Source organism: Varanus komodoensis, unplaced genomic scaffold (genome assembly GCF_004798865.1).
Source record: "Varanus komodoensis strain SLA01 unplaced genomic scaffold, ASM479886v1 scaffold1, whole genome shotgun sequence".
In the NCBI taxonomy this organism is placed as follows: Eukaryota; Metazoa; Chordata; class Lepidosauria; order Squamata; family Varanidae; genus Varanus; species Varanus komodoensis.
This window is the reverse complement of record NW_025335268.1, coordinates 87,210,705-87,225,240: the sequence shown is the minus strand read 5'-3', so window position 1 is coordinate 87,225,240 and position 14,536 is coordinate 87,210,705. Positions and strand designations below refer to the sequence as shown.

General features: G+C 39.1%; 1 protein-coding gene across 1 annotated transcript in view; it reads left to right on the top strand.

The window, feature by feature from the left end:
• The first annotated feature begins 236 nt into the window (after positions 1–236).
• The window catches only part of CHST10 (carbohydrate sulfotransferase 10), a 25,054-nt gene continuing 10,754 nt past the window's right edge, over positions 237–14,536 (top strand). Inside the window, exons 1-3 of the mRNA XM_044433807.1 lie at positions 237–518; positions 10,536–10,671; positions 13,613–13,707. Of these exons, the coding sequence (XP_044289742.1) occupies positions 10,572–10,671; positions 13,613–13,707 (195 nt within the window). The 5' untranslated portion in view covers positions 237–518; positions 10,536–10,571. The remainder of the gene's footprint in view (positions 519–10,535; positions 10,672–13,612; positions 13,708–14,536) is intronic.

Genomic DNA, 14,536 nt, shown 5'->3' with positions numbered 1-14,536 from the left:
GGGAGCCGAGCCGCGGCGGGGCTGCCTTCCAGGCAGAGGCAGAGGCTGCCCGTGCTTCAGCGGGGCCTGGCGACGGAAGCGACAGCGGGGAGAGCGCGGCTGGGCGGTCCTGCTGCATCCTGCCGCCGCGGACGCAGTGGGAGAGCAGGGGAGGCAGCTGCGGCTGAGCCCCGTCGCTTTTCCCAGCTCACGCTGCACCAGCAAGGCCCAGCGGGGCGGCGCTGGCGGCAGGCTTGCCGGGAGTGCATGGGGCGGACGCGGCTCCGTGTTGCTGAGCAACTCGGGCCCGGGGAAGGAGGGCTCTCCGCGTGGCGTTTCCCCCAGCCCCTCCGCGGACGGAGGGGGCGAAGGCGGCCTGCCCAGTGGCCCTGCGGGGATGTAACCAGTGAGCGGCGGATGGGAGGACGCCTCCTGCAGGAGCGCCTCTCTTCGGCCCTGTGGGCGTGAATGGCTCGTCCCCACCCCCAGAGGGGCTTGCTCCTTTGACAAGCGAGGTACCCCGTGGCACTTCTTGTGGAGTAAGTATTTCGCTCTAAAAGCTGCATTTGCTGACAGGGTTTGATAGTCCAGTTCCTCCGTGGGTGGAGGTGAGACTGCTTCGAGCCTGGCAGCATTCTCACACGGGAAGCACTTTTGCCTAAGTGTGCGATCCGTTTGTACATGATGAGGTACGTATTTTGCCGCATGTACAACTGGGTGACTGGGCAAGAGGATCGCAAGTGGGGTCAGTCACTTTAACTAAGTGCACGCTTTATTATTGCAATTTTTGGAAAGTATTTGCTTCACCTTGGAGGGCCAAACGTGCCCATTACGACTCTGGAAAATAATCTTGAGGTCGTACTGGGAGGACCACTGCATTTGGTAACTCAGTGTGCTGCAGTATTGTGGAAAAAGTAAACTCGATATTAGGAAAGATTAGGCGAACAGAACTATAAGTGGTGAAATTCCATTTATACAAACTCATAATATTGACATGTTTAGTGCAACCAACTGGTGCAATTTTTGGCTTCCCAGCTAAAAAGAGCAATGTATGTAGGCACACACCATCATTACTTAGAAATAAATCCCAACATTTTCAGTGGAGCTTTCTAATTAATGTATTTAGGGTTGCAGTCTAAAAATGATCAGAAAGGAAGAGTCCTCTGGTTCCTTAAAGAATAACCATTGTTGGCAAATAGTATTCATTTTGTGCACTACAAGCTTTCATATGTATGAAATTTGTCCTGAGATTCAGGTACATTATATGGAAAAAATTATGTCACAATAAATGTGTTAGTCTTTAAGATGCCCCATGTCCTTAGTTTTTGCTAACATGGCAACCCCACTGGAAATAGTTAAATGATAATTGTATTAGAAAATAAGTGACACTAGATGGATTGAGAGATTTATTTAGTTCTTTTAAAAAACCAAATATAACTGAGGAAAGGAATGAATAACTAATGGCAGAGTAAATAGAGAGACATAATGCTTTCTCTGCCATAGTACTAGAACTTGGAATCCTCCAGTGACATTATTGGAACTAGTTTGACAAAGATGAAAAGAAACATCCAACATACTGCATAATTAATCACTGGACTACTTGCCAGGTGGTTTTAAAAATATTAGGCAAAAATTTATCCATTGTTATTAACCATAGCAGTGAAATAGGCCTTCCACATTAAGAAGCAGAATAAAAGTGTCAGATACTGCAACGACTGGAGTAGAGGATGGTTGCATGCAGTTTGTGATCTTTTATGGTCATCTGACTGGCCAATATTGGCTAGGAATTATGGGAACTGCAGTCCAATTAATCTGGAGGGCATCAGAAAGCTGATCTAGATAGCCCTTACAATTATCCAGCAATAATTCTTATATATGTGCTGTAGTCAGATGTCATGTTCTCTACTTAGTTGTATGCTATTCCTTTATAGGAAATAAGCTTACCATATACAAGTTTTGTCATCCTTGACCTGTTCCTGAGCCAGACATACAATAGAATAGCATTGAGAAAGTCTCCCAGTTTTTTCTGCATTTCCTATTTGTAAAATAGGAGTAGAAAGATTAAGAGTTGTTTGTGATGAGGATGTAAAAAGGGCTTAGAAGCCACTTCTCACATTCAAAAATGCTATAGAAATAGGAAGCTGTGTGGATATTAGGTTGGACCCAGACAGAGTTAGTTGCACTTCAGTTCCATTGAAATGTGTGGTACTAAGTTAGTTTTAGTCCTGATTAACTGCTGTCTTGATTTCAGTGGGATTCAATATGACTTACTCCCTCTGTGCCTATCCTTCTGTGTTGAAACTGGTTGCTTGGATGCAAGTCTTGGGTTAATCTTAGAAATATCCAATGTGATCTTGTGAGAGTCAGATTATATATCCAACTTTGATTGCTTTCTTTTAAAATGGAAGGGAAAGAGTGAAATGCTCATAAAAAGTTGAATTTTAATTAATCTCACTTTCCACAGATGAATGCTAAAACTCTAATATTGGAGAAATTTATTTACAAGCTTCAGAATTTTATACCAATTAGAGAACTTAAAAATATGAGCCTACATTGAAGTAATCATAATGTGAAACTAGTGTACAATATGTCATATTTGTGTGGATTCCAATTAATTGGTGGTCTGTACTAATTAGAGAATTGATAAAGTTGGGCCTGTGGCACAGTTTTTATGTTGAGGTAGAACACCTACTTTTGCAGAATGCAGACGTGCGCTTTTATGGTTACATCTTATTCCCTTGATATTGTTGTATATTTGACTTTATAATTATTTTAGTTTGCTTTCAAGTCAGTTTACATATTACAAAACATAATATACTTAAGCAACTATTATCAGTGAAACTAATAAACAGTGAAAATAGATCTCGAGCCCAGAATATATTAATACAATTACTGCTAAAATTCAGTGCATCTAAAAGACTATCAGCATAAAACACAACCTGAACAGGAAACCAAAGGAAACAAATGGATCTTCAGAGTTTTCCTAAGACCTACAAAACCTGAGTCTGATGGACCCCAGATGACAACCAATTCTAGAGCCTTTAACAGTCTGTCCCTTGTATGGCTTGCCACTGATATTTTTTAGTTAATTGTACTATTAAGTGCAACTTGCATTCTAGGATCATAGTGGGCAGTATCCAAGCGGGGTTTACTTGCTAGTGTAGCAAGAACTTACCAGTCACCAAAGCGATTAAAAATGAGTTGGGGCACTAGTTTATGGAACAGCACAGGTCATTAGAACTCATATAAGGGAGCTCTACTGGCTTGTCCCATTCCAAATACTGGAATTTCTGCTTGTTCTAAGATTGCTTTTGAAAGTGCTAATTACTCTTAAACTCGTAGTGGACCTCATGAGTTCAATAGAACCAGGGAAGGCAAAATGGCAGTACTGGATACTTCCCAGTCTTTCCCAGCTGACCTTGAATATGCTTCCCTACTCAATCTGACAGTTTACGAACAGTTTACAAAAGGGGAAATTTTATGTGTGATTTTATGTTCTTGCCAGTACAGTCCTCTCTCTGTATGAGAATTGTTCATTCCTTGTTGTCTAGTAGAATACCTGTTTCTGTTATGGGGAAGACTTTGTATCCTGTGTTTCAGGTAAAAATAAGTTAAATGTCTTTTTAATTTTTTTTACTATTAATTGGAATATAGTGGAATCACCTACATGCCAAATTTCAGCTTTCCATCAATGATTGAAATATCGTCATGTTTTGATCAGGACTAGTTGCACTTATTTGCAGCAGGAACTGTTTTTTAGAGTTGGATCCTGGGCTGCTCTTGGAATGTGCGTATTGAAAGATGGTAATAGTTTCCCCACAAACACTGACTAACTAGAAGGATGATACTTGTATAGGAAAGAAGTATGTCATTAGCTGTGCTTAATAACTATTTAACTATTTAGTATGGGAGGGAAGGAACTGCTACTAGTCTGCTTCCTCTTGTCTCTTGCAATCCTGTTTGATATAATGTCATTGTGTTACATCCTCGTATGCATTGCACCATCCCACACAATTGGCTGTCTGCAGTTGAAGTAGGGCAGTTGTGTGACAGAACAACCCACTATGACTTAATTTGAAAAAAGGGCTGCTGTTGCATTAGGTGTCCACAGATATCTGTTTTGCATGGTGCCTGTTGGAAAACTGCTTGTGATGTTTATTTTATTTATTTTTTAGTTTATAGACCACACCTTTAGCCCCATTAGGGCTCTCTGGGCGGTGTAATGTTGTGCAGACAGAGTCAACAAGGGTTGTTTCAGAGTTAGACAACTCTCAAAAAGCGCATGGCTTATTTTAGGATAATTTGAGGGTCATCTAACCTGAACCCCAGCTGCCTATGACAATCCAGGCATTAAGCAAAAAGGCATTCATGGTTTAAATTAAGCTAAATCGGGTTATTGTGTCATGTGATCCAGGTCAGAGTGCTCATTGAGACCTCACAAGGAGGAGAGAGACAACAACAGCGTCCTTTCTAACGTTTAGTTAGAGTCCTAGTTTCTTTGTATATATTGCCTATGCACGGTATGGGATTAGATCATGGGGGAAGTGGTTTGCGTGTTTCTGCACATAAATGTAAAATAGTCCTTAGGTCCATCTTTTATCACTGCTGGTACTGAAAAATAGAAGTGGGTGAAATACTTATGTTTTGTTGGCTCCATAATCTTATAAAAATTAGCTTAGACAAAAGGAAGCAGTTAATCTTTCTGGATCCTGTCACTGTAAAGGAACGATCACTTAGAGGGAGACATGTAATTCAGATGAATGACAAATGTATTTCCCAGCCTCAACAAAGAAAAACAATACAGTAGAGTCTGGCCTCCTTACTCTAGATAAAACCTTAGACCAGAAATTTAATAAGACATCAGGACTCCTCTGTTCTACCTGTCTCAGCTTATCAAAGGACTACAGCAGCTCCATATATGCAGCATACAGATGTGATATGTGCACACAAATTCTACCCAAGTGTTTCTCCCAGCACTTTTCTAATGCATGGATGAATAATACAAGGACATTTTTATCTGGGCCAGAGTCCCTAGATGCCTGCATGTGCATGTCTAGTTTGTATGTACATGCACTTTAAAGTGCAAAATTGGCTTATGCACAGCAAACAAGTTTCCTACAATATTGTGGAACCTCCTTAACTGCTTTGTAAGCTAGATATAACTAAAGTTTTAAAATGAATAAATAATTTGTTTATGTGGAGGTATTTTGTGAAAAGGACAATGAATGCTTTGGTTTGTTAGAATTTTAGGTATGTAGGAGACACAACTGTTTTTCTTCCTTGAACTGGCACTAATCTGTGCTGGCACAAGTATTTTAGAAGTTTGAAAGAGAATTCAGATCCAGACTTTTGTGATGCGGGCTTGTTTATGGATTCCACAAATGTACTCAGGCATGATTCTTGAAGGCTCAAACAAAAAGATACTGTGGCATTCTGTAATGTGACTGGTTTGTGGGTGGGGAGTGACTGAGCTTTCCTAGAGTATTGCCTACATTATCAGATGAATGAGGTAGTTGGCCTTTGCATATGTACAAGAAGGTGTAGCCCAGGTACAATGATGTCCAGCATCTAAATAGTTTCTTATTGCTTCTTACTGCTACAGATTAGCATGGGTACTTTTATTTATTTTTATTTTATTGCATCAGATCCAAAAGTTCTGAACCAGGGTTTATTATGCTGAACCCTGCAAAGCTGTGTCGAAAGAAAATTTACTGAAACTATGGTCTACTGAGAATTTCTTCTGTGAAATCTCCACCAAAATGAATGTTGCTGCATAAATGTTGTACAAGCTTCACTTATTTCAGTGGTATCTGCACAGGAGAAATTCATTGAAGAATTGTTCCTTGAGGCTCTATTGCATTCTTTATCCTCTATCAAATTGCTCTTGCAATTAGATAATTAGTTAATTGCTTTCTAATAATATGTTAATGTTGGTACCTTTCATTAGCTGTTTGGGCATCACATAAAACAGGGTTTATCTCAATGGGGATGATCTTTGGTTCCTTTTATGAGTGATAGACCTTGCTCTGTTGAAAGTTTTTCTTTCCATCTTTGATTAGTAGGTGTTTGGTGGTCAACTGAATCCAAATCTGTTGGTTTGTTCAATCATAACTTGTGATTTGAAGTTAGCTTGTTTCAACTTAGCATAGTTAAGCTTAAACAAATTGTCAGGGCTCAGAAGTCAGGGCAAGCTACAGTTAATATGAAATAGAAGCAAAAACCTCTGAACTTTTTGTAACTGTGCTTAAATGGAGTTCTCAAGCCCAAGGCTTGCTTAGGTTCATTCAGATCACAATAAAATGACTTTCAAATGCTGTCATATTCACACATACGTTGCCAAATCTAAGATGGGAAGAATGGATTAAAAACTGTGACTCATGAAGCAGATTCATCTACCAATCAGACAATGTGAAATGGGTTTGATTACTTAAACCATGTTTAGGGGAAGTAAAGACAAATTTTAGGCAGTGAACTCTTTGTATGCAATGAACAAGGTGATTCGGTTCATGGTGTGCTTGTTTCCTGTTAACACTGTAGTGTCTTTGAAAATATCCAGGAAATATTTAGTTTAGTTTAGGGCAATAGATGATGCTAGATAAAACAAGAAATGGACAGTGGTCCTATGTTGGTCATACCGTGAAATGAATTTAGGACTACACCTCTGTGTATACTTAGCTGAGAGTAATCCCTGCTGAACTGAGGGCAGCTTTCTGAAGTTTGTGCTGTTAATATATGTAATTATTTCAATATGCTATAAATGGTTTTCTTCACCCAGCTATTACATAGGAATAATTGTTTTCTGTAATATTTGGATTATTTTTTGCAGTCAATATTTAAGAAATGATTTTTGAAAGAAAAAAATACCTCCAGTTCTGTATTAGTGGCCAATAAATCAGTCAAAAAATACCTCCTTGATTAACCAATCAGTTATTAAACAAATGGTAGTACATTGTACAAGTTGCAAACTAGGCATTTAGTATTTTGTTGCATTTCTTGTATTGCCTTGCATAAACTCATAGGTTGTTACAGTCAGGGTCAGCTCTACTACTAGACAGACTAAGGGAGTTGCCTTGGGCAGCAGGTGCTGGGAAGGATAAAGTTGTGGGTCCCTGATCTCACTTCTGATCTGGTGGAGGATGTTGTTCACCACATCACAAACACTGAAGAAAGCCAGGAGCCTTTGTAGCTGGAGTGGGAGTGGCACTAGGGTTGTACAGTGCTCTGTGGAATCCATCGCTTCAGTGTTCATGGACTTCCTCTGTCTGACTTGTCTTAGCAAATGAATGAAGCCAAGTAAACATCCCCAAATGCTTGTGGAACAAGTTCTTTATTTCTTTATTATTCATTGATTTATATCCCATCTTTTTTCCTTACAAGGAACTCAAGGTGGCTTGCATAATCCTCCTGCTCCTCTCAATTTTAGGCTGAGAGTCTGTGATTGACCCCGAATTACCCAGTGAGCACCATGGCTGAACAGGGACTAGAACCTGGAGCTCCCTGAAACCGAGTCCAGCACTTAGGCACCTGTACTACACTGGCTCTCCCTGAAATCTACAACCTTCTCCTGTGTCTTCTTTACATGCAGTGCATGTGGAAGGCTGCTGGACATGATAAGGAAGAGAGATACCACTTGTGCAGCACTGGTGCAGGGCTCATTTCCTGGCAAGTACCCTGTGAATGCTAGGTGTGCTTGTCAGGAGCTCAGTCTCATGACTGCAAAAAAGTGAACCGAGGTCCAGGGAGCAGGGTCCTGGGAATTGAATAGATACCTCACACTTCCCCAAGGAGCTCCATCTTGTCCTTACCTGGGGCAGCAAAATGTCTCAGGCTGGCTGTGATCACAATTATTTTCATAAAGCATATCCGCACACTTTTGAATGATTACATGCACAGCCAGTTAACAGGCATATCAATCAGTTTAATAGAACATGCTGTTGCTCAGATGAAGACAAAGAACTGTATTATTGTCTGTAGTTTTTAAAATTTGCCAACTTGTTGTTTGTCATAACACATTGTTATGGCACAATGAGAGCTTTGGCATATTATCAATTCAATAAATAGTTTCATGCTTCTGGTTGTTTTGGGGCTGGTTTGGGCTGCTATAGACAAGAAGATCAACTTGATATCCATGGTGCAGTTAGGATACAAATTTTATGAATAAATAAATAAATTCTTACCAGAATCCATGACTCATAGACTGCTATACTGACCTGATAAAAATCTCTCTCCTGATGTTTTGTGCAAATAACAGATAAGATATAATGATTATATATGGGCCACCTGTGTCAACTATCTTTCAAGGTATTCTATTATCCAAATGCAGCATTGGCACAATTTGAAATTCCTATTGTATAAATAGTTTTCTAAGTATATGAAATGTAATTTCTTGGAAGTACAGTTGTTTGGACATGATCCATCATAATAAGCAATGCCATTCTAAGAAGCAGCTTCTCCTGGGTGTGCACCTTGCTGTGAGGCCCTGGCACATGTTCTTGTAACATTTTTTTTCAAGCACTCTTTCTAATTCACTGTCTGGTCACTGTTCGTCACATATATTCTGCAGGAGTCAGCCATAGGTGAAGCACAGAAGTTTCCATAGAAGTGACTTGTGATTGATGTTCCCAGAGTTAATTTGTTCCTTTGACTTCTTGAGATAATAGCAATTGATCTATCTGACAAGAATTGTGCGAAGCTTTAATAATTAAAGGCAGAAGAATTCATGAATCAGGAAATATATCAATATTGATTCTATTCATCATCTGAATGAGAGGTTACTTAAAAACAAATGACTGTGTTGACAAGGCCCTCAGCTCTGCATATGACTTGCGGCAGCAGCTATAGCATTCAAGCCACTGGTAGTTTAATGCTAAAATAAAATAAAAAATACAGGAAGTTGTTGTATACCATTTTGAAAGGAAAAAATCCCATTGACAGTCCTAATGATACCTACATATATCTAAGATCCATTGAGTTTCATAGGATTTACTTCAGCTAGCTAGCTATAAGTTTGGAGTGGGGCTACATTCTTATGTCACTACCGGAGAGTAAGTTGTACTGTTTTATGTTGTCTATGGATTTTAACATGATGTAGGCCACCCAGAGAGCATATGGCTAGTGGGACATCATAAAAATTGAATGAATAAATAAGTAAGTCTCACTGTATGTAGTACAGCTTACTTCTGATTGCAGTATATTGGACTTGGATTTTGGTGGTTAAATAAAGAATATTAAGTTTTGCACATTTGTTCTTGTTGGCACATTTTATACACATGGGCTTGTTGGTAACAGCAATGTTGATGGGTATATCCAAAATTAAGTATCAGATTGAAATACAGATCCTACAAACACAGCAGATGTGTATGTGTTTTCCAAACTGATAGATAATTCCAAACATTTCCAAGCCCACATGAATTGCGAAATTACCTTTCAGCTACAGGAAAACACTGAAGCCCTGCAAAGAGTTACATGCATCAAGAGTATGCATAGAATGATTTTTTTTCCAGAGCCCAGTCCTATACTTGTTTGTTCTGACAAAAGTCCCAATCCCATACCCTTGATTGTTTATGCCAGGATGGAGCCTGCCAGTGGTCCTGCTGGTCCTTATGAAGCCACCCTTAGGGCCTCTGGCCACCATGGGCTTAACACCTCTTTTTATAGAAGGTGGCCTCTCTGTGACCCAGAGCATACTCCACCTCCAGAGGATAACAATGTCTATAGTGCTGCATGCCAGCATCCTGCTGCAGGTGCTCTGTTGAGTGGTAACACTCCATTGACCTTCATCTAGCATTACTTGCTCGATGTCCACCCCAAGCAAGCTTGTCCCTTTGGCTGAGAAGTCTTCTTGGCAGACATCTGCTGCTGACATCTGCCTTACTCCATCTTGAGGTAGATTCACTAGTTACGCATATGCGTGATCAATAGAGACCACAAAGGAGAAAATAAGTTTTCTTACTTGAAACTGTCATTCTTCAAGTGGCCATCTCTGCATTCACACAACCCCATTGTGGGTTTGACATCTTAGTAGCTCAGCTTTCCTTTGGGTCCATGTCTGCATGGTAGGGGTCATCTGTTCACTGGCCTCCCCCACCCTCTGGTTCTGGCCACAATGCCAATCTCAGAAGAACTGGGAAATTGGAGGAAACCACTCCTAAATATACCAAGGGGAGAGAGGGGAGGGGCTCCCACCTGAACTAGTCTGTCTTGGAAATCTTCCCAACAATAGAACCTGTGCAGGCACAGAACCCACATGTATGATGACCACTCGAAGAACAATAGTTACAGGTAAGTAACCTTACTTTCTTGTGGGTACCATATTATCAACCCCTGCAGTACAGTAATTGGCATGTGGGAGACTATCCTATCTGAATAAGACCTATATGTTTTTTAAGCTAGAGTTTTCTTATTTTTGCAAAGATTGGAACACTGTCAATTAGATTATTCAAAGTATTCTCCAATCAAAAATGGTTCATTATTGATAAAAGAGATGATTAAAAATAGAAAGACCATACATACTAACAACTCTCTTTTGTTCGTTTGCTTTGGTTTTTGAAAAGCAGGAACCCAAAGAAGTTGTATGGCTCACATCTGACAACATGTACCACCGGTGGCTGCTGTTAGCTGCATGCTTTTGGGTAATATTCATGTTCATGGTTGCTAGCAAGTTCATCACATTGACCTTCAAAGATCCTGATGGTAAGTTTGGCCTCATTTTATTCTTGTTACTGATGCAAGTTATAGCACTGCTGTTGGTTTTTAAATTGTCAGTATTATGTTTAGAGCCCTTCCTGATAAGCTGTTTCTTGCCTTGTTACAAACAGCACATAATGGAATAGTGCATTGTATAAATAATCAGTGAATGTCAATGCATTGACTTTTACAATGACTCTTCTCTCATATAAATCATATGGTGAAAAGTGATCCAGTTTCTTTTCTTAAGGACAGGCATATTATTCTATGACTACCTCTTCATCTGTCCGTCCATCCATCCATTAGATTTCTAAATCACTGCATTAGCCACATGGCTCCCTAGACAGCTTACAACAATAAAAACAGTAGAAAAGAATAAAAACATCACAATCACTATGCACAACCAAACAAAAAACAAACAAACAAACAACCCACACCCACCAGAACTCCAGATTTTGTAAAAGACACATCCCCTTCTGATAAAAGACCATTAAAAACCAGTTAACAGTTAAAATGCAGGTGGAATAAAAAGGTATTTGCTGGGTGCCAAAAAGACTATAAGGATGGTGCCAGGCAAACCTCTCTGGAGAGGGATCCTTTTTTAATATAAAGGAATGTGAGAAGTTGTAAGTTCAGTATCTAGTTCTACATAAATTAGAAGAGGCATATGAAAGGAATAATATGAATTGTCCTGATTTTGCTTTCCCTTTCCCCTTCCCCCTCTTTGTTGTGTATATGTTGAATGACAAATAATGGTTTGCTACCTGTAAGATGGTTATGAAGCAGCAAGTCTCTGACTTGCAACAGTGTTTTGAAAATGAAGTACTTGTTTAGCTGGCTATCACTTTATTGTAACAAAATAAAGCCTTTGCTACAGAATGAATGCTTCTTTTCTCCATTTAAAGGCTGACATGGGGCAATGGGATCTTGGTTGAAGATCCCATTGGTGATCCCCTTGGTTGAAGATCCCCTAGCCGCCCAGCTGATGGGAGGCTAATTTCTCCTTAAACTACATGTGACAAGGAGAGTTGGGTGCGTGGAACGTTAAAAAAGCAATGTTGAAATAGAGAAGTACAAACTATCTAATATAATACACATTTTGTGCAGTTTTAAAGTGCTTCCTTTGCTTTTATTTAAATTCCTTCTCTGTTCTTTAGTAATTTCTGTTATCTGTGTTTGACAAACAAAAACCATCTAGGGTTTTCCTTAGCCAAAATAACCCAGATGCTATTAAACTGAGAATGAGTTGAAATCCACTTGATGACACTGCATTGTTTCTATTTTCTCTTTCTGCTGATGTCTTTAGAAACTAAGTTGAAGTCTTTCAAAGAAAGTGTAGTGTAAGTAGGGTTGTGCTGGCAGTGGTAATGATGTCAATTTTTGTGATTTCCTTTATTATATAAAAGCCTTTAAGCAAAGTGATGATCAAGTTGATAAAAGACATATCACAAATACGTTTTGTAGTATATTTTTAGTTGGGTTAAAGAGAAGGACTAGTGCTAGTTAACTTTGTGCCTTTCTGCTTTCTGGTGTTTTTACATTCTAAGTACAAATCATCCTCTTCCCTTTTCCTCAAGTCATCTTTGCTTGAGTCAGTGTTATAGTTGAGGGAAATACATGTCTTACATGCAATCAAAACATGCTATTGATTACTGTTAATTTTCAAAAGCAGGTGTCCCATTTTGTAAAACAAATTACTTTGAAGGCAGTGTACCATTTTGTACCCTTTCAACCAGCCCTGCAATGATGCATTGTGATTTTGTTTTATTTTTGTGTTATTTTTATTTTCTTATGCCCAGGACATTTTGCTCTCCTTCCTCACCTACAATACAACCCTTTAGGTGAAGTGATGTGCTGCCAGATGTAGTTTAAAGACTGGCGCTTTGGCAGCTGTCTCTCTCTACCACAGAACTCTTTTCTTTGCCTTCCCTTATGTTTGTGCAGATGGAAAATCATGTGTCTCTAACTTACCCTTGCTAAAGCACACTTTGTAGGAACTTTCATCACTTTCTCAAACTTCTTCCTGAAATGACACCCCATGAATTAGTCTTGTAAAATATAATGATATATGTAGTCTATAGTGGATTATGGATTGGCTCTAAAGCAGTTTTCCATTCATAAAAGGGGCTTCAATCCAGTAGAGGCTTCAGTGAACTTAAGTACAGGAGGCAGGTTCTGACCAGTTCTTTCCGTGGCTCCCAGCAATACGCTGCTTTTCAGGGCCCCCTAAATACTCTGAGGAAGATTTTCAGAAAAGGGGATTGGGGAAAGTTGCCTTTCCTTTTTCATTTACAGGAGCCAAGAGTATCCCATTCAGTGAGCAGAGCATTGCTTACAGATCTGGATCCTTAAGTAAGATGTATCAATGGTGTTCAGCAGCAATAGCCAAGTTAACTAAGAATAAACTATGCATTAACTTGGGTTGTTTACCCACGAACAACCTCAAGTGCTTGGCACTGGATATCATGATAACAACCTACAAATGTGGCATTTGTAGATTTTTGCTGCTCCTGTCTCCTGTCCACTGCTCTTTTATTAAGTGTTTATCTTCACCCAAAGATAAACACAACTGTATTCCTCTATACATATTCGTATATGCAGGAGTTGCTGATGTGGAGCACTGCCATGTTTATTTCCCAAGGTAATAGCCTTTCCATATGTTTCTATCTGATAAAGAGTAGTGATGGCAAGAACAATTTTTTCATTATTTTGTGAAATTATATTTTGGAAAAGTAACTGACCTTGTAATACTTGAACTGTATTATTTAATATATATTTTTTACATTTTATATTTTAACTGTATTACATACAAGTCTTTGAACTGTATATAATCATGCAGAGCATGGGTGGATTAAAAATACAATAAAATAAAAAGTTTCCAGAAATTTGTAATATTGCATGATAAAAAGTAGTTGACTTTTCTTTATCTTTTTTTCTTCTTGTCTAGTTTATGGTGCCAAGCAAGAACCATTAATATTGACAGCTATAACAGAAGTAGAAAAAATTCAACTGACAAAAAAGAAGTTATCTGGAGAATTTCAGGTAGGTGTTGCTGGCACAAATAGAAGTTGCAAAATGATACTTCCAGGTGTGGCTGTATCAGCAGTCCCTATAACATTTCATTAGTACAGTTCTTAAAAGCAGTGGAAAAAATGAGTGCAACTGTTTGTTGGGATAATTCAAGGAATCTGCTATTCCTGCTAAGTGGAAATCCATGGGAGAGTTTAATGACAAAGCTGGGAATATGGGGCTCTCTAGATAGTGTTGCAGTGCAACTTCAGTTAGACCTAATCAGCATAGCCAGTGATGGAAGATGATAGGAACTGCAGTCCAACAGCAATTGTAGGGCCAGGTATTCTCCTTCCCTGTTTTATGGCATGGCAATGAACAACAAGATTCCTTGGGCTAGTGCATTCACTTCTGAATTAAAGTTTAGTGGGGATGCAGAGATCTTGGAATAATCTATGAAATGGCTTGCCAGATCAGACCAAGACATCCACCTTGTTTAGCATCAAATATTTAGATGCTTCCAGAGATTCACAAGCACAGCATGGTGGTGGTGATGTCTTTAGCATCTAGTATTGATAAGTATACCCCATTTCACTCTAATGGTTTTATTTAGCTATTGTGGCTGATACCCATAGATTCATGGAAGAGAGATAAATTTTGTCTGAAGTCCTATACTCAATTGTCCATTAAACACTGTGGTATTCATTTTTCAGATTATACTGTTAATCTTTTTAAAGCCATCTAAGTTAGTAACCATCACATCTTTTGTGAATTCCAAGAGTCAAACTATGCATTATGTGAAATAATTTAAAGGAAAGGGAAGCGGAACTGTCAAACTGTATTTCTCTTCAAAAAGGTGTGT